Below are 26,657 nucleotides of genomic sequence, written 5' to 3'. Positions count from 1 at the left end.
TACAGGAACACGTGTGTGTGTGTGTGTGTTTAAATCCACATTAGTAAGAAAGAACAAGACGACACCTTTGAATTGAAAGAATTCATGTTATAATAAAGATAAAGTCATACAAATGCTGTGCAATTCAACTCTGTGTGAGCAACACATTTCTAAGTATTATCAAGTTAAAGTTTGGCAGGAAATCACAACGCTATGACGCCATTTCATCCATTTTTAGCCCTGACACAGAGAATTCAGTCATGGAAAGACAGAAATTATTAGTGTGAGTAAAATGCTGCAGCAGTTTTCAGTTCCGTCTTTGGTTTTAACCCTTTTTTGTCCCATTGAGAACCACATTGGAAAAAAAAACAAGAGAACATACACAAAAGTAACGAATTGGCAATGAGGAAATTAAATGTTTGCAAATATTCAGTAACCTGTCCATGGAGTGTCTAACACTACACTTGGTGGAATTACAAATACCTCAACGTTTGTCACTATTGTAAATCTGTAAGTCTAAGAACCTCTGACATGAAGTCTGGGCACAGCTTTAACACAGGACGCTCTGGATCTGCAGGTGCACTGTGTGGAAACTAGAGCTACATACAATCTGACCGGGTGCTGCCCGAAACACACAACATCCAACCTCAGGATCATTTTAGTGGATGTGACGTTCTAGCTGTGTGTAGAGCCACAGTCTCTCTCGGCACCTGACGGGGAAAGTAAAGGCAAATACACAGTTTCCACAGTTACTTAGTCGCCTGATTTTAAGGTCCACATGCACATCACGGACACATTCCCAGTGTCACATCTGCATCTTAAGAAGAAATAAAAACCCCCAAACACTCGTCACAACCCTGTACACACACACACACACACACACACACAAAGTACCAATCAGACGGAAACTTGATTTGTAGAGGTGCACTCGTTTTGGTCCACAGGGTGGCGTCAGACCTTCAGTCCCACTGCTAAACAAACGCTCGGCTGAAAGGCAACGTCTGAGTTCAGCAGGCGCAGGCGTTTGGCTTAAACGGGCATCGGCAGGCTCATCCTGGCTTTTCCTCGCAGCACTGCAGGCAGACAGAGCACACACACACACACACACACACACAGCTCAGCGTGTCTGACTGTGACAGCACAGAGGTCGACGTTCCCCACTCCTCTGCTGAAGCTCGAGCCAACAAACACAACTCAGCTGTCCAAGTGTCAGACGTTTGCAAGATGCTTGAAATTCAGCTGCACTTTGTTTCCCAACGTGAGAACATGTTAGTTTAGGACCCATGTTTGGTACATTAGAGCCTGCATTAGTATTTATAATACCTAGTATAGTGTATATATATATATATATATATATATATATATAATACCTGCTAGTTACAGCCCCACAGATGTGACAGAACTACTACTAATAATTATTAACTATGGATAAACGAAAAGTCACAGATCTGCAGGGATGTGTATCAGTCTGCACTCACCCCTTGTGACGTAAAGGTAGAAGAAGTCGCAGTAGAAAATGGTCTGCACGACTCCGGACACCACGGCAATCTGGTCGAAGAAGCCCTCGGTGTGGTAACGCCACACCCAGTTGGCAATGTAGAGGGCTCGGTACAGGCCGAGGAAGAACAGGTAGTGCGTGGTGATGGACTCGGCCTCGCCGGTCTTGGTGATCATGAAGAGCTGCGGCATGATGGCCACCGCCTCCAGGAAGATGGAGAAGGTCCAGAGGATCTGGGTGGAAACAGCAGGACGGAGACACGTGAGAAGAACTGAGGTTTCACCTTTAATCCAAAGTGGCAAAGAGTTTTTTTTTTTTTTAAAATCAATTAATGAATCTGGTAACGTTAGAAAACTTAGCTACTGGTGTTGTGTTTAATCCTCGTGCACGCACGGTTTTTACCTCCAGTGGGGTGAAAGCATAGTTCTCCAGGAAGGACAGCCCGATGACCGGCACCAGCAGGAACTCCACACGGAACGTATCGTTCTCCGAGTCGTAGGTCTTCCTGAAGCGCATGTAGATCAGGTACACGGTCGCATAGGACAGAGCCAGGAAGACCACCTGAGAGCAGGGTCAGATACGTACACACTGAAACACCGTGAGACTCATCACAGACTCTGTCTGGCTGCTGCCTGTGTTTTTCTGTTGACGTCACTTCATTGTGGTAAAAAACAAAAAAAAAAAACAGCCGCACAAACTGATCAACCAGCTGAATAAACAGCTGTGAAACAGTCAGAACACAAACTGAACAATGTCAATATCACGAAGGAGGATTCACTGCAGGACTGTTGGATTGGACTGATCAGTCTGACACAGGGGTTCCTGATAAACCCACTGGGTCTGACAGAGGGGTTCCTAATATACTGACTCAATGTGTGTCTGTGTGTGTGTGTGTGTGTGTGTGTGAGAGAGAGAGAGAGAGAAGTAAACACCCACCTTCATGACCGTGTTATAGGGAGAAATGAAGACCGTGAACAGGTCCAGGTACCTGGTGGTAAAGACCAGGGCAAACAGGACCTGAGACTTCCCGGAGATGCCTAAAACAAACAAACCATTAAAATCAGTTTATTCACCACCTGAGGCAGCTGACACAGCCGGTCCGGTGACTCTGGTCCAGCTCCCTCCCTGTCACCTGGACACACTGTCGGTTCAGGCTGAGCAGCAGAGGAAGGTGTGCAGAGGTGGAGGTCATACGTGGATCTTTGTTATCACTGTGCCACGTAGCGTCCAGCCCGCAGGACTAACGTTATAAGCCGTGCACGTATCTGACCTGCAGGGGAAACTGGTAACCTGCCTGCTGTGCAGCCTCGGGGCTGCAGGCTGCACAGTCTCAGGTAAGTCTCACCTGCGCAGGACTTGGACCTCCAGATCTTCAGCAGCAGGATGATGATCGCCACCAGATGCGACACGTCGCCCGCCAGCCGAAACACATTCATGTTGACTTCGCAGCTCCTCTAGAATAAAAGTCAGCACAGGCCTCAGGGCAGACAGGACCGAGCCGCAGGGATAAAAAGCGATTAGAAATAAAAGCGAACCAGGAGCGAACACGGTGAAGTTCCGCTGCGTGTGTGGCGACGCGCAGGTTACCGGATAAAAACGTTCTTCTCCGCTGACAAACTGCACCGAGTCTAACTGCAAAGTTGGGTCGGAGGAGGTGACGTGGCTGAGGGTTTGGACACCAGGAACCAACGTCAAGCGAGCGCGGATCTAAACACGTGTAACATTTTCCGGTTCCGACCTTTCAAAGTAAAATTTACGTTAGCAATTAAGCGCACTTCCGTTGATCGTTCACTCGATAAAATATAGAAATATTCACCTTAACGAGGAGCTTAACCACATAGCTAACATTAACGACAAGTGTCGGGCGAGTTGTTGATATAAACGACGCTACTCTTTTATTTTGAAGGTAAAATTCCACAATGTCCGGTGTTGCTTGACTTTCTGTGGTCACCTGGAAGTTCATTTGATGCCAAAGACTTTGGGTTTTCAGACCTGAAACAGCAGGTGGCGACACCAAATCAGAAAACCAGGAGGGATTTCATCAGTGTTAAAGTACTCAGTAAAAGTCCTGAGCTCAAAATGTTACTGCAGTAAAAGTATCATCATCCAAATGTACTTGAAGTATCCAAAGTAAAAGTACTCATTGTGCATGGATGTATCTGATATTATTGGATTCTAATTATTGATGATTATTGTGTTGATCACTTTAATGTTGGAGCTGATGTTAACTACCTTATATACTTCTAATTTGAAGTACTTTATATACTGCTGGGTAGCTGACGTTAACTACCTTATATACTTCTAATTTGAAGTACTTTATATTCTTCTAATTCGTAGTACTTTATGTACGGCTGGGTAGCTGACGTTAACTACCTTATATACTTCTAATTTGAAGTACTTTATATACTGCTGGGTAGCTGACGTTAACTACCTTATATACTTCTAATTTGAAGTACTTTATATACTTCTAATTCGTAGTACTTTATGTACGGCTGGGTAGCTGATGTTAACTACCTTATATACTTCTAATTTGAAGTACTTTATATACTGCTGGGTAGCTGACGTTAACTACCTTATATACTTCTAATTTGAAGTACTTTATATACTGCTGGGTAGCTGACGTTAACTACCTTATATACTTCTAATTTGAAGTACTTTATATACCGCTGGGTAGCTGACGTTAACTACCTTATATTCTTCTAATTCGTAGTACTTTATGTACGGCTGGGTAGCTGACGTTAACTACCTTATATACTTCTAATTTGAAGTACTTTATATACTGCTGGGTAGCTGACGTTAACTACCTTATATACTTCTAATTTGAAGTACTTTATATACCGCTGGGTAGCTGACGTTAACTACCTTATATACTTCTAATTTGAAGTACTTTATGTACTGCTGGGTAGCTGATGTTAACTATCTTATATACTTCTAATTCGTAGTACTTTATGTACGGCTGGGTAGCTGATGTTAACTACCTTATATACTTCTAATTTGAAGTACTTTATGTACCGCTGGGTAGCTGACGTTAACTACCTTATATACTTCTAATTTGAAGTACTTTATGTACTGCTGGGTAGCTGACGTTAACTACCTTATATACTTCTAATTTGAAGTACTTTATGTACCGCTGGGTAGCTGACGTTGACTACCTTATATACTTCTAATTTGAAGTACTTTATGTACTGCTGGGTAGCTGACGTTAACTACCTTATATACTTCTAATTTGAAGTACTTTATGTACCGCTGGGTAGCTGACGTTAACTACCTTATATACTTCTAATTTGAAGTACTTTATATACCGCTGGGTAGCTGACGTTAACTACCTTATATACTTCTAATTTGAAGTACTTTATGTACTGCTGGGTAGCTGATGTTAACTATCTTATATACTTCTAATTCGTAGTACTTTATGTACGGCTGGGTAGCTGATGTTAACTACCTTATATACTTCTAATTTGAAGTACTTTATGTACCGCTGGGTAGCTGACGTTAACTACCTTATATACTTCTAATTTGAAGTACTTTATGTACTGCTGGGTAGCTGACGTTAACTACCTTATATACTTCTAATTTGAAGTACTTTATGTACCGCTGGGTAGCTGACGTTGACTACCTTATATACTTCTAATTTGAAGTACTTTATGTACTGCTGGGTAGCTGACGTTAACTACCTTATATACTTCTAATTTGAAGTACTTTATGTACCGCTGGGTAGCTGACGTTAACTACCTTATATACTTCTAATTTGAAGTACTTTATGTACTGCTGGGTATCTTGGGAAGTATCAGATAAATGTAGAGCAGGAAAAAGTCCAAGGTTTGGCTCTGACATGTTGTGAAGTCCAAGGATGAAGTAGTACAACATGGAAATACAATAAAGTACAGTACTTGAGTAAATGTACTTCTCCTTGTCCCAGTATCAGATAAGTGGAGTTCTGTCCAGGAGAAAATTCTAAGGGAATCACACACCAGTATAATGGAGCATTTACTTTCTAACTCTGTGGTCTACGTGCTGTGTCAGAGCGCTCCCCACACTGCCAGGAATACCTTTCTGTGGGAGAAATGATGATTCCTACAGTCAAATGTGGGCTACTGTTATCATTCACCATCATTTTTGGGGTATTTTGTGCCTTTATCAGGTAGCAATAACATGTTTCACAGCAGATAAATAATTATCTGTGACAGTCTGCAATTTGAACATATCTCATCCCACATAAAAAAGGATGTTTCGAGTCTTCTCCAACTGTGTAACGAGCCGTTTCTATTTGCGTGGGTCTTATTTAAAGGGGCTTGATATGGATCTTTAGGATAAGCAGATTTTTGCCGAATGCAAAAGGATGAAATCTTTCATGAAAAATGCCACAGACGGGCAGACAAGCCACGTGTTTGTCTCCACAAAGCAAACTTTAATTTGCGATGCTTAAAGCATCTTATGAGAGCCTGAAACGTTACTCACGCTTCCCAGTGTTTTAAAATACTCTCCACCCTCTTTGTCTTTGCTGTTCGCTGACACTTCCATTCCACCTACACCCCTTCACTGACAAAACCTAAACCTCTCACCCTGAATTTCTCATTGCTTGGTGTCTCCCGTCCTATTAAGTCCCACCATCTGCACCTCCTCCGTCGTCCTTCCGGTTCCAATAATCTACAAACTGCAGCTGAATTCTGGCATCGCACACATCCTGCTCCCCTACAGCCTAACCTCAGGTTTGATGCAGAACAATCAGCACATGGCGCCTGAGATTACAGAGGAAACACTTTCAGCCTACTTGGACTGAAAAATAACCAGCTTCTTTAAACACACCTGGAGCGCCCAGCACAGCTTCCTTTATCTCTCAGTGGGTTTTTCAAGAAATCTGAATTCTGACAGAGAAGCAATGATGAATGAACAGGAAGAAAAGACAGAACCAAACCAAATAAGTGATAAAATGAGCTGCTTTATTAGACTCTTCAGACATGTGGATGGGTCAGGACATCCTCTCTCCTGTATGTGTGCTGCTGTGCTGAGGAAAAGGTTATGGTAACTAATCTGACACACAGACCTGATTAGCAGCTATTTATACATACACCCAGTCCGCCGTGTCCTGAGTAGTCGGTCTGCTTGGTCATGTCCTCGTCTGCTCAGTGTGGACCGTCTCATCCAGTCACACCAGGCCTGTCTTTATTACTGCAACACATATTTCATGTTGGACACTCAGCTGTGAGTAAACATTAGCAATAAAATGAGGATTAGGATAATTACAAGGTAATAATCATGTTCACAACAACAGAGATATAATAACAGGATATTACATCCACCCATTATCTATACCCACTTATTCCTACTTAGGGTCACAGGGATAATAGGACATTACAAAATAATTCTAATCATTTTCAACACCCTGGTATTTTCTGTAATCTAAGACATATTGAAGACCTTTAGGCATCTCAGCTTGACAAGTGTAAAGAACTTGACCTGAAGCAGTTTGTTTGTATCCAGTTTTTAAGATCATGGTTAAAAAAATCCTAACGTAGCATTTCTATCTCTTTCCGTCTCCCTACAATCCATAATTCAAGAACCAATTCAGAGGAAATGCTCAGTATCTGCCGTCTGCAGCAGCCAGCTGTGGCCACCATTCATGTGTCCATCGTTTCTTTTGTTTCCATCAGTCCTGATGTGCAGCTACAGTACTGCTCCTGCTGCTGTTCTCTCTCTTTGTGTGTTCATGTGTAATGCTGAAACTATATAAGTTGTGTATTAGGTATCTCACACACTCGTCATGTTTGTTTGACCCTCGTCATGGCATCATCACCAGCAAGGGACTAGCTAACGTCCTTCAGAAAGTCAGTTGACCTGTTAGCCTGAAAAGATCCTTCCATGTGTCTTCTGAGTTTCTGGTTTCTGTTCACCTCACTGCTTCTGATACCTCCAGAGCCGTGACTCCATCCGCCCCCTCGTTCCTCCTCTGTGAAACTGTCATAGGGGCAGATGCAGCACCCACAATCCCTCTCAGTGGAGGAGATTTTGAGAAGTACCCCTTGCTCTATAATTTAAATAGCAGAGGGAGGGAGGGATGGTGAGAGGTGCAGAGCGGGAGGGAACGATGAGGGGGCTTACTGGGAGCTGTGGGTGATGGCAGTTTCCATAGAAACTATTTCTCTCAATTCATATTTTATATAGTCGTTTGGATTCAGGATGAAGAAATGAAGGTAAATGAGTGTCGGGATGTTTCTGTTCAATATAATGACTGTGCTGAGTTTAGACTCAAACATGGTGGTGGTGCCTCTGCAGAAACTACTGACAACATTATGACACTTGGGATGAGCAGAGGTGCAAACAGATGTTGCACATCACTAACCTTTCTGACAGCTGCAGTTACTATATTTACTATTAGGCAGATATTTGTTTGTGTTTACCTGAAGAATTCAGGTAAATAGTCCAATAGAAATGCACCACTTACCTATAACATTGATTACCACTGACAAATGAAAGGATTATTAATCTACCATGCTAACAGAGATAGTTCAAATCATTTGGACTTTCAATTAAAGCTAATATTTGTGATCACAGACTCAACTTTATTTAACTTATAATCATTTTATTCTGACGGACGTGAGGTAGAAACACATTGAGGATTATTTACTGTTACAAATGTAGATTGTTCTCACTTGTCACTAATAAAAAGCATAAAAACGTCAGCACCCGTTCAGCCTCTAACATGCTAACAGACTAACATGCATATAGACTCAGCTTATGTCCACTGTAATTATCATGTGGTGGTGCACGGTTTTAAACTCAACCACTTAGTTTCCAGGCCTGCACATTTTCCTCATCTCCCACCTGTTACGTTATCATATCTGCTGCTCAAAGAGAGCTAGCCTAGAAATCATGACTCAAGCGAGTTCTCGCTCACTTACATGGACACATCAGGCATTTTTCAACACCTACACATGCTGAGAGTGCACAGACAAAGTAACAGCCCTGTTGTACTCTCATCTCCTCTGCTTTCCACTCTTTGCCTTTCTTTTCTCCATTGCTTTTCTTTTTCCTCCACTCGCTCCCTCTATCCATCGCTCTCGCCCTCCCTGATCCAAACCCATGATCTGCACGGGGAGATTGACACAGCATTTTCAGCCTGGGGTGTATGAGCATGCACAGGAGAGCGTGCACACACAGGATTATAATCAGCAAAGGAGGCAGTGAAACACAATAAAGGAATAACAGACTGAAACAACAAGGGATGAAGGAGAAACAACATGAGGGAGAAGAAGAATGAAGCAAAGGAGCAGCGACAACAGGAGTCTGAGGATGTGGGACCTTTGCCTTGGACAGGAAAACTGAGATTTTGAAGGGAAGTGATCGTATGCAAGGAACTCAAATTAGAACCAAGTGACAGAAAACAACAGCAAATCTGAAGGGTGAGTATCCAGTCATACATAATAATTGTGTATAATCCATCAGAGTGTAAACCTCTATGGCACCAGTCAGGGCTCACAGGCACCACCTGGCAGCAGACCAACACACACAGGTATAAAATACACCTTGAGCACCTGTTGATCAGCTGCAAACAAATGTAATTGAATCTGTACAAATATATCATTCCTTCATTTTTTGGACTATTTTATAAGTCAGTCTAATCTAATCATAACAAAACATCTATCAAGACTGACAGAAACGTCTACACTGTCCCAGAGACACTTTGGATTTAGTAAAGTCATTTCTTAATTCCCTTGACAGAATAAAATAACTATTGAGAGGAACCTTATTGACCCACGTTGCTCTGAGTTACTGGATGTAACTGTGACCCAGTTTTGTCATTTTTCGCCCCAGACTCTTCCCGACAAAACTGTAGACAGATAAACAGCTGAATGAGCTACAGATACTTTCTGTGTCAGAGTGATCAGTCAGGGCAATGACAGGAAAGACCAAAATTCCTGAGGATGAAAATATCTGAAGTATTTAACCCTAAAATAAAGTAAAAATCAGTGTGAACTTAGTTCAGAGAGATCATTTCCACTTGGACATATTACAAAATGATCATTGGGTCCAACTGATCTGTAATATCAGTTCATCTGTTTATACATGAACTGGAAAAACAATATGTGGTGCAAGATTTAAATAGGCCAATATGGAAACTAGATCTCTGAAATGAAGCCAAGATGGAGGTTGTTTGTGATGTGGGACCAGCTGACTGCTTCTCTGTGGGCTGGCTCGTGACAAGCAGAGGTGAAGCTACGGTTCATGCAGTATTGATCACTTTTCAGATCGCACATGCCTCTTTAACAAAGAAAGAAAACGCACGTGAAGTGGACCTTCAGTGGAATGAATCAAAAATCTGATTATCAGTCCTGAACTTCATCATAATCTCCTTCATCTAATTTTAACATAGAAAAAACACCCACAAAATAAAAGTTTAGATTTAATAATAGTAAAGAAAAGGTTTGTTGACAGTCCTGGTCTCCTAAAACAAAGGCCTGTAGCAGCTGTCAATCACTAATGATGACTAAATGCATGTGACAGGGTTATCCTGTGCTTTTTACTGCAGCACATGGTCATATTGAAAGTCAAATGTACCATTAATATTATTTTAATTTGAAATAAAATGTTTATTGATTTTATTGCATTTCAGTATTTCATATCTTTAATAAACAGTAAGGCCAAGTCCGTCTCTTCATTGATCCGTTGTGATCAGGAAACAGATCTGACAGATGTTTACTGGGAATACAGTCCGTGCACTAACATCATCTTCACTTTCTGTGGCACAGACTTTAGGTAAATCTCCCTCCCACCTCCCAACCTGCTTGTCTTTGTCTTTCAGTGGCTCATTACCAAACAGTTCTTATTTCAGGGTGTGAGATTACGACTATTAGTCTGTGATTTGTGAGATTAGGGATGAGTTAGTAATGTAGAAATACATACTACAACCTAAAACCAACAATAAAATGAACAAACTAAAGGAAATTTAAACTCCCATCTCTGTAATAACTAAAACATTAAAAAGGGTAAAGCAAACTGAAAACATATTTCCGTCTATGATTTTGGTTCTTACTCAGTACTCTGGATCACAGAAGTCTCCATTAAGTGTTAACCCTTTAACCTCAATTACATTCTGCTTAAAATCAAATGTAGCTGCTGGCTCGATGCCCTCGGGGCCTCTGTCGTTCCTGCACTCCCTCCCCCTCGCACTCCGGCTCTAAGAGCACTTAATACTGTGCACAAGCCCCGTTCACCGTGCGTCTCTGGTGACTCTGCACTTCACTCCGTCCACAAAATGCCACAGCAGATTTGTTCCCATGGAAACCAGCCACAGGCCCCACTTTACCTGGTGACCATTAACCGTTTGAGTTGTGTCTCATCTCTGCTGTAACATAGTGCGTACCTGTGCTCTGCCTCTCCCGGCCTCCTTTCACTAGAGGTTAGAAAGACTGTGCACCAAAGAGGGAAACACCAGCAGCGACGAGGTGGAGGAAGATGTTTCAGCTGAGCTGCTGGTTGGAAGCCAAGGACACCTGTGTGGACACACACACACAAAACAGATAATCAGATATACCTGTGTGTGTATTCACTTCTTCAGAACGCTATAAAATGCATATTGTATATTTTATCACTTTAATAAAATAATGGTTCAGATTTATAGTTGCTCATCCATGTGTAAAATGAATATTGGTATAACATCAGCCCACTCTGTGCGTCCACAGATGGAGAAGGAGTGAAAACTGTAGATGACTGATGAGTTAGAGATCGTTGTTCTAGACGAATTCAACATCCTCCACTCTAGTTGTGTTATCACCAGTTAGCAAAGACTCAAACAATCATTTGAAATTTTAATCTACAGTCGGTCGACCTCGTTGTCACTGAGCCTGTCACTGTCCTTACTAATCACTGCAGAACGGGAGCACCCGACAAAACCTTCATTCTGGGAGCTGCTCTGACCCAGTCACCCAGCCATCACAGTTTGGTCCCGGTCAAAGTCACCCAGACTCTAACGCCTATCATATCTGTATTTATTCTCAAGAACATATTTCACAGAATCCAGTCAGGATTATGATAAATCCATGTCACTGAAACAGCACACAATCAGCTGTGCTGTGGATTTAAACAATCCCCAAGCTCAGTGTTGGAATTTGATTTTGATTAATGTTACATGAACCTCTATGCTCTGACTGTTGATGTGTGTCCCCTCCTGCAGTGGTCTTCTAACCGGACCATACGTGTCTGGGAGCTGGACAGAGTCTGGCCTATCACTCTGGGCCCACACCAGTGGTTACTGGTGCCATGGGAACAAGTAGGTCCAACAGGTAAGTCTTTTGTCTTGTCCTCATACAGTGTATTAAAACATGCACGTTTCAAGGCAGGATAAAAACTCCCCATATGAACTGAAACCTGCTCCATCACTTGTCAGTGGGTTAATTAATGATTGAAGGAGAGAACTGAGCGTCTCATTTTCACATGATGAAGTGACGTGGCTCGGACTGATACTGACTCAGAAATAATCCTGTAATCTACGATGACAGCGATCCCCACACAGCTAAACTGAACTCACCTTGTCAGATGGTAATCCTGCATGTAAAGGAGACAGAAACGTCACTTTAACACACTGGGAGTACTGGGAGCTTAGTCAGTTTGAGTGGCTGTGTTACCAGTATTAGTTTGAAAACGGTTTTCAGCGTCCCCATGCACTGTGCAGCTGGTGTCTTTGTATGTGACACTGCTGCTGGCACCCCCTGTGTCCCTGATGAGTCAGGTATTATCCACCTGTCAGTCTGTCTATGAGATGGTGCATAGTGTCTTTGTGTGCTTTAAATGGCACACTGGAAAGTACACAGGGATCAAAAAGATTAAGGACTCTATAAGACGTCTTCCTGCTCTTTCTGTTCCCCATACAGTGCACGCTGCAGTCTCAGGGGTATAGGGTTTCTCTTTATTCATAACTATTCAGTGTTTCCAAAACTTTTAGTGATGACATGAAACACTGGAAACTGCATTTGGACCATCCTTTATTTGTGATCAGAAGGAAACCTCCATCATGTCAACAACAGAAGATGAGGCACATCTGATAAAGTCACTCAGCAGATGCTTTACAAACGCTGACTTCTCTCTAAAGTAAAGCACCAAATCACATGAACGTGCTCTTATCTTCATGCACTGGCGTCAGTCTGTTCTAACTCTTTACAAAGTTTCTTATTGCTGCTCTCACTCTCTCTGTTGCTGACAGGTACAGCATTGTGTCAGACATTTTACCAGAGGAGGAACGCCAGAAGATCTCCAGCTTAGGACTCAACAGCTACAGCCTCCAACCGCACTCAGCCTGTGCGACAGAAACAGAGGACAGTCGGCGGAGGTCGAGCGCCAGCGTGAGGGGAGGAAGAGGGATGAACAACTACAATGGGAAGATTCTGACAAGGGGCTCCAACCAAGTACGGAGCCGGTTTGTAAAGAAAAATGGACAATGTAATGTTGTATTCACCAACATGCAAGAAAAAAGGCAGCGCTACCTGGCTGACATCTTCACCACCTGTGTGGACATCCGCTGGCGATACCTGCTGCTCATATTCTGCACCAGCTTCATCATCTCCTGGCTTTTCTTTGGCATCATCTTTTACACCGTCTCCCTGGCACATGGGGACTTTGAGGAGCACCCTGTGGCACCCAAGGCTGATGGGGTGGACGTGGGGTTGCTGCATGCACCCATCAGCGGGCACACAGTTGGAGGGCAGCCACAGAGGATGCCCTGCATACTTCACATCCAGGGCTTTGTCGGGGCGCTCCTGTTCTCCATGGAGACCCAGACCACTATTGGTTATGGTTGGCGTTGCGTTACTGAGGAGTGTCCTGTTGCCGTGATGACAGTGGTGATCCAGTCCATTGTGGGGTGCATCATTGACTCTTTCATGATTGGCACCATCATGGCCAAGATGGCACGGCCGAAGAAGAGGAACCAGACGCTTATGTTTTCCAAAAATGCCGTCATCGCATTGCGCGATGGTAAGTTGTGCCTCATGTGGAGGGTGGGCAACCTGAGGAGGAGCCACATTGTGGAAGCGCATGTCCGTGCCCAACTAATACGATCTTACATCACAGCCGAGGGTGAATTTATCCCTTTGGAGCAAATGGACCTCAATGTGGGCTATGATGAGGGCACAGACAGGTTGTTTCTGGTGTCCCCGCTGGTTATCGTCCATGAGATCGATAAAGACAGCCCCTTGTATACTCTCAGCCGAGCTGATCTGGAGACAGATGACTTTGAGATTGTTGTGATCCTGGAGGGCATGGTGGAGGCCACAGCCATGACCACCCAATTCCGCAGCTCCTATCTTGCCAGAGAGATCTTCTGGGGTCACAGGTTTGAGCCTGTGATCTACGAGGACCAGGATCGTTACAAGGTGGACTATGCTCGCTTCCACAAAACTTATGAGGTGCCATCAACGCCACACCTCAGCGCCAAGGAGCTCGATGAGGCCGCAAGCCAGGCCTCTTCTGCTGCTTCTCCCACCTCTGCATGTAGGTCCAAGCAAGACTTGATTTCCCGGTCTCTGAGCACCTTCTGTTATGAGAACGAGGTAGCACTGAGCTGTGGGGAGGAAGAGGATGACATCTTTGACTCCTCTCAAACTGTAACGAGGGATAGGGCAGAGGAGAGGAAGCATTCAGTGTCTGTAGACTTCCCCAGTGTATTCCAGGACAGTGTCACCTTAACATCAGGCAGTCACAACGTCATGTGCGTTCTGGACATGGACAATAACCAGATGGAGTTTGACATCCTGCAGACGGCCATCCCTCCTGATCCTGTGACCTATAAGAGCGAGCAAGACACCTAAAGAGACGAGGGTATGGTCTCCCATGTCCCTCCTTCACGCACAAACTTGGATCCGAAGAGGGACTTCTTGATGATGTGTGATCTTTGGACTGAAATGTAATCCCCTTCTTGTCTTGCCAGTGTTGTTTTATATTCATATTTGTTTTTGTTAGTTTATTTTTCATTGAGATTAAACATTAATAAAAAGAAGAGAACATTTGCTTAAATAACTTTTGGCACATGTGATGCATTCCTCAAAGAGCCAAGGCAGACTGATAACGCACAAGGAGAAACAATCTCTGACAAAGTGCTGATGGATCTTTGGCTTCCTGTTGTTATAGTTGCACAACCAAAGGAAAGAACAATAGCAGAAAATGTCCAAAAACATGAGCCACTTTTTAGACAGTATGTACATTTTGCATAGTCCAGAATGTACTTTGATTAAGAATTTCTTTTTATGAAAGGAACCGCACTTTAGATGTTCTTCTCTTTCTTTCTGAAGAGGACAGAGTCCAAGTCGTACGTTTTTAAGATGCACTGTTTTATCTGTGTCATAGTTTATGCTTGATAATCTTAAATGCTGGTCTTAGATTCCAGTGGTCATCATGCCTGCAGTAGTTCTCCAAAGTCTTTTGTGAGACCAACTGTTTCCTGAAAACCATAAAACTTTGCTTTAGTTAGCTGCTTTAGTGAAAATGCATCAGTGAGAAACTACTGTTGTTGATGCTTCTGTGCAGTAAACCAACAAGTGCAATCACTAAGTGAGGCAGGAGGAGGATTTACTAATGTGACACCTTCGAAACTTAAATTTATACCAAATCTTTTCTTTATTCATTGGGATTTAAGAAGAATTCATCCATTTTAAATCTTATGTTAAAAGCATATTTTTCTTTTAGTATAAATGTGTTGACATAGAAACCAGGTTCACATCAAATTATCGATTTTCAAAACTCAATAAAATGTCAAAACCTTTTTCTTAGTTTGTTTCTGGAGGAGTTTGCAGCCCGTGATCACAGAAACAAGCCTGAGCAGTGTCTGGAAAGTAACGCACAGAGAACTTCTCATTGATCTGTTAGAGAAACTGGGATGTTTGCAGCCTAAGTGTCTTTGACAGCAGAAAGCAGCACAACAGGAGTGCAGCCTCTGAAAATGTCCAATAAGCCAGTGGGTTTGGACAGAAGGTCGACTGTAAGTGTCATGTGAAGCTGTGAAACTAAGATTTCATGACGGTTGTGTAACAGATGAGTAGTAGTAAAGTAGTAGTAAAACAGCTGCTTCAGTATGATACAAATTAAAGGCATCATTCATAAAGACAGAAGACAGAAATACATGGATGTGTTGGATGGATATATTTGTCTGATGATCCTGCAGCTCTCACTGTTTCTGTTCTGTTTCTCTGGTGTGTGTGTGTATAATGTTATTACTGACTGACTATATGGCCACACGTGTATTTTACTGGTTATTTATCTAAATGTGTTTTAAAAGTACATCAGGCCCAGTTTGTAACTTCCCACTTCCGGTCTCTCTGCAATTTATTTTAACTCATAAGAAAATCTTAGTGGCAGAAACACCTACACCTGCCTGGAAATGTTTAGATGTAAGTGTTTGCATCTCAAATTTAATGAGTCTAACACTCATAATCTACTCAAACACACCTGTGTCAGAGTGGGTTTATCAGATTTCACTGACTGCAGATTGGGCTGAAAACGTGACATTACTGCATCTTACTGAGCCTTGAGTGGCAGGAAATGAATGAATGAATTTAATTAATGGGTGTTATTGTATAGTTGGTTCATGGCACAGTATATCGATGTTAGCTGAGATTACAGGGTTTTAACAGCATGATAAACTAAATGTGCTTGCATGTGTCTCTATGGCCTTGACGTTTAGAAAGAAGCAGAGATGGTGTTGATTTGCTGAGAACGGACAGAGACAGCGGATACAGTTAGTTTGGAGACACCGGGACGAAGTGTGACCTCTGTTCATGAGAACTGCCATGATGATCGCCACATTCGGAAAGTGGGAAGAGCAGACACAAAACCACAGAAATCTAGATTGAGAACTCACCACGAGTTCAGCTGTTTGCACAGAATGTGTTAGCGTGAGACGACATCAGTCACAGACGCTGATTTGTGTTTGTTCCTGCTGGACCCGCTGATCCAAATTGGGTTTTATCAGATGCAGCCAAAACTTGTAGTTTAGAAAAAGTACCAGACATTTACATGTTTAGTTTTCTACTCCTAATTAAATTTATAACAAGTCTGCACTTCTAATTTACTCATAATGAATTAACCTGCTTAAGATGAATAAAAATGTGAAAACCAACTATGACCACAGAGTTTTGACTGGCAGTGTACAACAGTCAGGGGGTTTGTTAAAGATATTTTGTTTTCTGTGATGCTCAGTCTTCCAGATTATTCTTTTTCTTAAACACACACTAAGGAAACTGTTTACCTGATCGAAAACAACTGAAGAGGAAAATAATCTAAAGTACTTTATTCTTCCTTGTGTAACTATTGATGTTGAAAAATAAATATTCATATAATTTTTGCTTGTTTCTCCTTTAAGAAGCTTCTCCTGGTTAAATACACACACAGTTCTGAGTTTCCAGATTGAAACGATTTCTTGTTGAACACAGTTGAGCCACTAGATGCCTCTGCAGCTGTGTCTATGATAAAGGGCTCCAGCAGATAAAACTCTGAACCATTGATCCCTCTGGTGGTGAAGTGCAGGAGCAAACTGCCCAAATATGAGAAACGACATTAATATCCCACAGAAAAAATACTGACTGCTGGATCTTTCAGGCCTGGACACCTACTACGCTGGTGTTTTAATGTATCACTGCTGATTAGTCCCTGCTCAGGCTGAAGCTGTGAAGAACTGTGAATAATAGAATTAACTTTCTGCCCGACGGTGCAAAAAAACAAAAAACTAACAAAGGGGAAGATGTTACCACCCAGACAAACAACCTGGTGCCAAACAGCAGATCAGTAGAAGAAGAAGATCTAATCTGCTCTAAAATAACCTTTTTATACAGAAGCGATTGTGTATGATACCCTGACTGACAGTGTGAGAAAATGTTATAGGCAGGTAGTTCATCTAAAAGCAGAGAACACAAAAAAGACAGAAGATAAAATCCAACACACTGACTTTATGAATCCCATTTTGATCTTCAGACTTTCATTGGATAAAACTCATTAGAACAGTAACACACAAAGTGCACTATGTAGAAGTTTTACTGAACTGACGCCGATTTTAAAACCTGATCTTTATATTGACGTCAGACTTTTGCAAAAATGACTTTTTCAAATAAATGAAAAACCCAGAAAATCTAAAATGAGACAGATCAACTTCAGAATGTGAATTTGATTTGATTGGACCAAAGAAATTTATGGGAAGAATCTTTAGATTGACAGTAACGTTCAGAAGTGATTAAATTAAAAAGCTGTGTTGTTGTTGTTGTTGTTTTTAACAGTGCTAACATCTGTCTGACCAGTGTCATTTGTAATGTTGTTCTGTGTTCAGCTGAGGTTTTCCACATATCCACAGGGTTTAGGTGCTGTGGGATTAGGTTATACTGACCTATAGTTACCTAAGGACAGGTGGACATCAGTGGCAGGAAGGCATCAACAGCTGTTTGCTTGGGGGCACTTTTCTGACACCAATATGTAAATTATCTCCATTTTTCAGTCTTCACCTGTTCCTCTCCTATAATTAAATATCTCCCCTGTTTTTTTTCAGCCTAGATTTTAATCAAGTTAAAATCAGACTAACAGGAGACTTCCCCTTTCAGCCCCCGTGGCTGCCCTGTCTTGATCTTCCTTTAATTACATATCCCCCCATCTCTGTCTGTCAATATGTTGCGGTTCTCATGTGCAAGAACCCTAACAGCAAAAAAAAAAAAAAAAAAAAAAAAAAACTGCCCACATGTTGAGCCTCTGAACCTCAGGAGGGACATTTCTGCCGCTGGATGAAAAGGGTGAGATCAGGAGGAAGGGGCAAGCTGCTGGGTGACCGCAGGCCCCGAGGCTATCAGCTTTTCATTAGCGAGTCAGTGAGTGAGTATGATCGGAGGAATGGTGGTTGTGCCGGGCCTCATCGCCTATTAGGGTGATTTGGGGGCTCCCACTGACTCCTATTGTGTATTGTCTCCAAAGTGAGCAACAGTGAGCCTTTGTGTGGGACATTTAACAGCCTGTTAGCATGCTAATTATGGGATGTGTGTGCGTGTCTGTGTGTGCCTGTGTCCATCATCTTCTGGTCTTTTCCATCCTTCTATCACTTTACACCCTCAAAACCCTTTTCTCCTCCTCTGTTGGTCCCCAAAGGCAGTAATGCACCTCTGATCTCGGTTTCTGTTCGGAGCCCGTCCTGCTGTTCGCCTCACTTCTGTCCTTATTCTTGATCTGTGTACTCCCAGTGTCTTGTTTGGTTTCTTGATTTTAATTAATCAGCTGCCTTTGATTCTGTTACGCATGAATCTGTTTCACTTTTGCTCCCACATTCAAACATTCAGCCCCTGTCGGAGTCAGCGCAGGGCATTATCCTCACATTCAGCCATGGAAAACCGATTTCAGGAATGTCCCTGTTTTATCGATGACAACTCCCCTCGCAAACTCTCCGAGCATCTTGAGCCTGTGTTTCTTTTTCACCTGAGCTGCCTCAGTGCTGCTGGATTAGTGGTATACAGTTACAGATTCCCCAAATATTTCAGGCTAAAGAGATCCATCCTAGAAGGGTGAAGAATGAAGCTGGAAATGAGAAGCTGTGCCTTAGGTTACAATCCAAACAACAACCCACAATGTTTTTCATGTTCCGTAAAGTCAAACAGTACATGAGCAGCTATGTGATCACAATGTGCGTATCAGCTTTTTATCATTAAACGTGAACTGAGGAACCATCCAATGACTAAAAAGATTTAGTGAACTAAGGAGAAAGTGAGGTTTAGCCCGTGTGCTGCATGTTCACAGTACAACAGGAGAGAAACATAAGTAGATAAATCCACTCCAGACTACTAGCAGCCAAGCGGAGGAACGACCAGTCATACTTTATGTAGGTCAGTGTGTTGACCAAACGAATCAACAGGCTCTAATGTAACTTCGTGTCAGTTAAATAGTATTATCTCCACCGAGCGTCAGGAAAATCCAACTGAACAGACAAGTGTTTCTCGCTGACCACAACAAGGACGTCTTTGTTTGTCTGGCCTGACAACATGAACCCTTACGTTAATGTTATTCCTGATGCTGAATGTGACAAACAGGGTTACAGATGGTGACAATAAACTATATCGTCACACAACCGATGTATAGTATCTGAGTACTCTGCACTGTGTATCAGAATACACAGGCTGTTGCAGTAATTTATTTGTTGGTAGGTATTTATGTACCCAAGTGAAAAAAGTATTACTTATTCTTATATATGATTATACTTTATATATATATACAGTTAAATTTTCTAGAAACTTTATTATGCTTATGAAATGTTAATATTGAATAAGGGTCTACACTAAAGCTGCAGGTGAACATTAAAAACTAATTCTTATGGCGTATTATTATTCAAGGTCATGTAGTTTGCGTTCTTTATTTGGAAGACAAGTCCCTGATGTAACGGGGACGTGTGTACTGATATTTTTTGCAGTTTTAATGGCTAAAACTTTAAGATCTTTTCTTCTAATCTTGTGTTCGTATTTATTACGTGTACTTTCTCTCAGCTGCTCTAAGTCGTAACTAATTTCTCGTTGATCTTCGTGGACAGAATAAAATCTGTGCGTCCCTGAAGTACTCGGCGTGTCAGAGTCTTTGAGTTTTGATGTTTGATTTGCCGTGTGATCTTTGTGTGTGTGATCAACTCGTGTTTTTCAGTGTGCACATACGTGTGGCGCATGCTCATGTGACTGTGTGTTTGTTTACCAGCGTGTGTATGTGGGTGGTGTAAACAGTTCAGTGTGCAGCAAACAGATTACTGCATATAGTCTGCACATCTGCATGTATGACTTATTAATTACGCATTTGCTTGTAAGGAGACACACAAACAAAGTCTTCATCCATGTATGAACTTTAATGCGTGTGTGTGTGTGTGTGTGTGTGTGTGTGTGTGTGCAGCTGTGGGCCCTGTGTTTGAACTCTGGCTCACATGGGTAGAGTGAGGGAGGGCCGCAGGGTGAGAAGGCGATGGGACAGGGGTCTGATGCCCAACAAACTCGCTATCTCCCTCTCCCCTTTCATCTCCATCTCCAAGCATCAAACAATGAACTCTTTCATTCAGGCATCTGTGCGGCCAGTCGCCCCCAGACCCTCGAGGCCCCCGCCCATTCACGCTGTTTAATTCAATGTTCCGAGAAAAACTCATGATTGGAAAGTGACTTTTTTTATCCTGCTCGTCAGCCATATCTCCTACGAAACATCACCCCTGTTTCTGTTCTCCCTGTTTTTCCTCTCTCGCATCAAAACAGCTTCTGTCACGTCAACAGAAAGGAAGCAAAGCTCAGGTCCATCCACTCGCAACTGACGCAGTTAATGTGCCAGAAGATGGAAATTTAGTGTCATGAAAAACATGTTACTTATTATAGTTTTTTTAATGAAGTACTGGCATTCACACAAATAAGACAGGTAGCCTGCCAGAAACTAGGCCCAGCTAATAGACAGGGATGCAAATCGCTCAGATCAACTCTTCATTTGCACCTAATGACAAAAAATGAGCTCCCTCAGTCAGTTTAGTGCTAAATTTCCTTCCTGACAGTTGGATCAAAAATATATATTTACCAATACTATTAATAATACTCCCCGACTACCGATAATCAACACAACAAGATGCGAGACAGAAAGGAGCAGTTATCAACCCAGAAAAACAACTGCAGTGACAAAAGTTGGCAATTCATCAATCCTGTTAAAATCATAGTATACATTATACATTCACATGTTTATTACTCATTCATTCACCTATTTTATAGGGCGAATGCATGAAAAATCTATAAACTAGTAACTATAGTTGTCAAATAGACCCAGTGGAGAAAAATGTAAATATTTCCCTCTGAAATGTAGTTAATGGGCAAAAATCAAGTCGAGAAGCAGAAAATAGAAATTCAACGTACTGACTAAACATACTCAGTTACTCTGCCCCAACTATGTTTACAAGTAACTGAAATTCACACTGTTGTGCTCAGTTAGCAGGATGTCAAGCTAAATTAGATGTTTAATGACAATTTTGTTTTGTGTCCGGGGGGAAAAACAGTCTGAGAGAGAATGAAATCGAACATTTTTGGAGAGGCACATCATTGTGTGAGATGATGTCCCAAACAGCAACCGGCCAGACATGCAGCAGAAACATCCTAACAAAGGACCCCCTTGTTCCTCAGCTGGATTCTTGAACATCATTTTCTGCATTTTCCTGCAAATGACTCAATCTCCACGTCCCTCGCCTCTCAATCCTCCCAATTATCATTTTTCAAGCATGTCTCCTCATCCTACAGAGATGGGTTTTAGTTTCCAAATCTTACCATGAAAGTAGCTTAGATGTCGGGATGTGAGGGGTTTTAACGCCAAAAAACATGTTCAAACTGCATATTGGAAGAATCGATCAGTGGACATGAAAGAATAATGTGACTTATTTAGCTCCGAGACATGGGACAGTTGTGACAAGGCACCATTGTAGATTCTCTTTCTCTTATTCCTCCAGCATCGCCCCTCCTTTTTGCTTTTGCCTCTTGTTGCCGTCACAGCTGCAGCCGGACTGAGCCACCACACAGCTGATGAGGAAAAAAAGGAGCTATACTTCACGGTGTCTGCTCAGTGCATCTTTAGCTGCAGCTCAGTGTTAACTGATGGGTTCAAAGGTCATGGGTAGCTGAAATATCTCAACAGTATCTTCAGAAAAACCGCCTGCATTAAAACTGGAATCTCATTTCACCAATAATGAGCACGATCAAATCTGATCTTACTATTCAAAGTCTCCTGTGTCTGTTTAGCCTTTGTCTCCATGACATTCTGTTTTCTTTGAAGGTTTTTAAAGCTCTGCATTTGCTCGGCTTTAGCAGGTTTAGCTTTTAGCAACGTGTTTGCATACTAACATTTTGACTCAACACAAAGTACGACCCAGGCACATGAGGAGTCAGCAGGATTCATGCTTCAAGTTAACCACCACCCCCTAAGAGTCAAACCACAGAGATCAGCCACAGGTAACTAAACTCTTTCTCTCTCTGTCTTAGCTGGGACCCTAACCCCAATATCCTCCACCCCCACCTCAACCCCCATATATCAATTTCCTTTAGATGTTCCCCCTCACACAATTGAAGTAACTAGATTCTTTCCCTTGGCCGGCCAGTGGAGATATGAAGCAGAACACACAATGGGCTATTCATTAAGGTAAGCACACACACACACACACACACACCTCACCCCCCATTCATCTCCATCCGAATAGTACCAGTAGCAACACAGCCCATCTCTTCAAGCCCACACACATATATCTCCTTCTGTAACATACACACCTTGCAGATGCAGACATGCAAACACAAACACACACAAAAATATATCCATGTGCTCGGATTTAGCGCGCACACACACACCTCACTCTGCAGCTGCAGTGTAAGCCTGTCCAAGTTCTTGGCAACCCTTCACACACACACACACACACACACACACACACACACACACACACACACACACACACACACACTCACTCACTCACTCACTCACTCACTCACTCACACTCACACACACACACACACACACACACACACACATCAGTAACTCAGAGAAAGACAAGATGAACACAAAGGAATAGGAACTTTGGTGCAATGAGCACAAAGGGGGGATTCACAGATTTTCAAGAGGGGGATCTATTTAAATGTAACACGGCTGCCTTGACCTTGATTTATTGAGGATGGTGGGTGGACAGAGAAGTTCAGGAAGTTCTTGAGAAAGTGAATTAATTTAATTACTTATTTAAAGTTTCTGTAACTCACCAATAATCTCAGTTCCTTATACTTATATAAGATTCAGACCCCAGACTCTGAATCCAGCTCCAACTGTGTCCCCCTGTGACTGGGCCTGACCTCTGACCTCTCTGTTGAGTAAGAAAATAAACGGGAATCCTTGACTATCAAATTATTTCTGCCTTTATTCCCGGGGACACTCGAGCGTGACGGCTGCCTTTATTGCAAAATATAAGAGAGTGTTGATTACTTTTGTAATAACTTAATGACTGCAATAACAGTCGCCCACCTGTAAGGTTGACTGATTGACTTCAGTGACTAAATACCGGTGCACCTGCTCCGCCATGCACAGGTGCATGCAGGGAGAGAAAGAGCGAATGACAGAAAATGACAGCAAGAGTGTCAGAGGGTGGTGGAGGTCCTGGGCGTCTGTACGTAAGAGGAAGGTATAAACAGTTTGAAACGTTACTGCCGTTGTGATACATGCACATTCATATATGGTGAGATTTTCTGTCTCTGCTCAGGCTTTTGACCGAACCAAGACCACGCTAATGTGAAACCCACGACAGCTGAGCAGATTCTGGACTCGTGGGTCGCCTGTGAACTTGTTTGTCTGACCAGCAAACAGGCAGAAAGGAATGCATCACTGATTTTTTATCTTCTAAGGCTTAAAAATATCCCAGTGGCCACATGAGCAGATGCAACAAAACAACTGCACAGTCCAGAGGAAACATGCACGAGAATTAGACCCAACATAGACCGTTTGATCTTTTGGTCGACACATGACTGCAGTTGTGATGAATCTTTACTAAACCACAGAACAGAAATTATAAAGTACATTAGCACTTTCTGTTCTCCTCTGGCTTCACGTTTCTATTTTTGTATTGAAATAATTATTTGTGCTATATTGGTCACTTATCCACGGATTGATGCCACCTGGCAAAGACAAAAGCAGGTGGTCAGTTCTGTACCTGGTTTTTACCAGCAGGTTGAGCTCAGATCTTTAGTGGGTTTTCTTTGCAGCCTGTTTTCTCTAAAACACAATTTGGATCCTGACATAAAAAGGAAACAGGCACTAAAATTACAAAAGGCTCAGCAGAGCTGCTTAAAATTAGGTTGTTGATGATGAAGAAGAAGATGAAGTAGTGTGTTTACAGGTTTGAGAAGAATCTAGTCTTGGGCCCCCAAGGTTAATGTGGGCAGGGCCCCTGGACTCATGGTCATAGGACTGTGGGGCCCATGTTGACTCTGTCGGCCAACAGCCTGTGCTGTTTGTTTGTCTGTTTCAGCTCCAGAACCATTTCCATCATCTCTGTCACATGACGGGACAGATTTTTATTACTGTTCTCTTTTTACTGCATGTTTGTGAGTAGTTGATTTATTCTATTACTTTTAAACTGACTGGGATTATAGATTTATAGTAGTGAAACTACAATTAAAGTAACTTTATATCAAGCAAAGTTTATTCGTGCAAACTAGAAATTGTAATGACTGTCCACTGCAGAGTATTTTCTTAATTTTTCCCAAAGTCCTTGTATCATTTTAGACTAAGTTCATTTAGATTTTCTATATTTTTGTACTTTAGTGTGTAGGATTTCTTTTTCAATATCAAGATATTTTAATAAAATGTCATTTAGATTATTTAAGTACATTCTAATACATTTTAAGATTATTTTAGAAACATTTTTAACGTGAAGGAAGAGCGGGTTTTATTTTCGGTGCAACAGGCCCAAGAGAAAAACAGTTTAGCTGAAGAAAGTATCACTTTCTGTTTTTACTTTTGAGATATTCTCAGGCAGCTTTTTAAAATCTGAATCAACTCTCTGGATTTGCAGCAGCATTATTTGTATAATACATAAATGATAATAAATGCTTCGTGTAGGCTTTCTGGTCATTAACTTGAATTTCTCTGAACAACGTCTGTGTGGACTGCGGAGCCACCAAACGTTATTCTGCAGGACGCATAAAGAAAATCACAAGTTTAATCGCTAAGACATTTTTCACTCAGGCAGAATTTTGACTAGAAAATCTATTTTGCAGCATTTTGCCGCTGTGCAGATACCTGTGTCTATATCATGGACGAAATTTGCCTCAGCACGATTCTCTCAAATACCTTTCAGCCACACAACCGTGTCACACTAACTGGCACCGTCAGTTTGACTTAGCGCTGTGACTTCGTTACGTCTGTTTATTTCCCTTCATTTCCTCCCACCTTCATTATTTGCGCACAAACACACACACGCCAAGACAAACACTCACGTCAAACCGAGGCCGGGCCGCAAATCCTCAGCTGCACAGCGGGAGACAAATCCCCGGGGTGTCTCTCTCTACGATCCGCGGTTTAAGGCTCCAGGAGCGGGCCAGTCCCACCTCAGGTCCCCCACAGCTCCCCGGGCTGAGTCGCCGCGCTCCTGGAGCAATTTTCTCTATATGTCAGAGTTTGTTGAGACCCAGACAAAGAATGGCAGCACAAGGGAAGACACAAGCCTTTTCCCTCTTTTCTTTTCATTCTCCATATGCACAGAACTGCTTTTTGTTCCCCATTTTTTTTCATTCAAGGGGGAAGGGGGTGCTCGTTTTGATCACATGATTACAATTCACCTGAGATAAAACAAAGGGCGCAAAGAAGAGGGGAGAGGAGGAATGAAAGAGGCAGAGAATCGGACAGAGATGCACTCATGGTTAGGATTCCCTTATCACAGTCAACATTCATTGAATTTTGGCTTGAGGTCCAGTGTGTCGCATGTCGTGGATACAAGGGGTCATTGTTGTGTAGAACAGCGCTTGCGCTTGTATCCCCGCTCGGCTCTCCTTTCTGCGTTTTCTACCAGCACCACCGGTTTTAAACGCGCCGTGCAATTATAAAACTCACACATGGCTGATGAAGAGGAGCGTTGTGGCCTGGCACACACTCTCCCAGGAGCCTTTCACTGTCAGCCAATAGTCTCCACCTGTGCTGTGCTGGTGAGAAACCACACGGCTGGTTAATGGATTCATCTCTTCACGCTACAGTTTGTGTCATTTAACATCTGAGGACATGCTGCGATTTTTACTTCCACCATAAGAAACTGGATAAACTTGTTTATATCAAGTTATTTATCCTTCTATGTGCCTCGGTGCTCCTGTAACAAACCTGATTAACAGTAAAGACGAAGTACACTTTCCCTCCTTATTCCCTCAACAAATGACCAGGCCTCTGATTTATTTTTGTTTGTTACTGTCCTGTGGTTCTAGTCTGGACACTGCACCTCTGACCATGTTCAGAAATCTGACATCAAGCAGTTTCGTCGAGGATTAAAGGTTTTAGCCATCCATGTAACTTGTACAACTTAGAAGTTATAATGCAAAACAAATGAACTTCGTCTAAAATGAACACCCGAAAAAGGCCGATAAAATTGTTCATGTGAATTATGGAGTGAAAAATACAAGCAGACCTGTTTAGTCAGTCGGCCACTATAATGAAATGACTT

General features: G+C 42.3%; 2 protein-coding genes and 1 long non-coding RNA gene across 3 annotated transcripts; 1 reads left to right on the top strand and 2 right to left on the bottom strand.

Annotated features, from left to right (window-relative positions):
- Positions 1-72: 72 nt before the first annotated feature.
- kdelr3 (KDEL endoplasmic reticulum protein retention receptor 3) lies at positions 73-3,161 on the bottom strand. Its single transcript, XM_026325292.1, has 5 exons — positions 2,823-3,161; positions 2,414-2,514; positions 1,880-2,038; positions 1,458-1,710; positions 73-1,052 (listed from the first exon to the last, which is right to left on the bottom strand). The coding sequence occupies exons 1-5, from the start codon at positions 2,911-2,913 to the stop codon at positions 1,009-1,011; spliced, it is 648 nt and encodes a 215-aa protein (XP_026181077.1). The 5' UTR covers positions 2,914-3,161; the 3' UTR covers positions 73-1,008.
- A 3,235-nt stretch (positions 3,162-6,396) lies between these two features.
- Positions 6,397-25,684, bottom strand: LOC113141079 (uncharacterized). Its single transcript, XR_003296715.2, has 3 exons — positions 25,447-25,684; positions 10,839-10,968; positions 6,397-6,646 (listed from the first exon to the last, which is right to left on the bottom strand). It is a non-coding gene; the product is annotated as an uncharacterized LOC113141079 (long non-coding RNA).
- Positions 11,729-14,293, top strand: kcnj4 (potassium inwardly rectifying channel subfamily J member 4). Its single transcript, XM_026325291.1, has 2 exons — positions 11,729-11,757; positions 12,675-14,293. Exons 1-2 carry the CDS (start codon positions 11,735-11,737, stop codon positions 14,275-14,277), a joined length of 1,626 nt encoding a protein of 541 aa, XP_026181076.1. The 5' UTR covers positions 11,729-11,734; the 3' UTR covers positions 14,278-14,293.
- Positions 25,685-26,657: the final 973 nt, after the last annotated feature.

Source organism: Mastacembelus armatus, chromosome 8 (genome assembly GCF_900324485.2).
Source record: "Mastacembelus armatus chromosome 8, fMasArm1.2, whole genome shotgun sequence".
NCBI lineage: Eukaryota > Metazoa > Chordata > Actinopteri > Synbranchiformes > Mastacembelidae > Mastacembelus > Mastacembelus armatus.
Note: the sequence above shows the minus strand (reverse complement) of the source record. Positions and strands in the feature narration are given on the sequence as shown.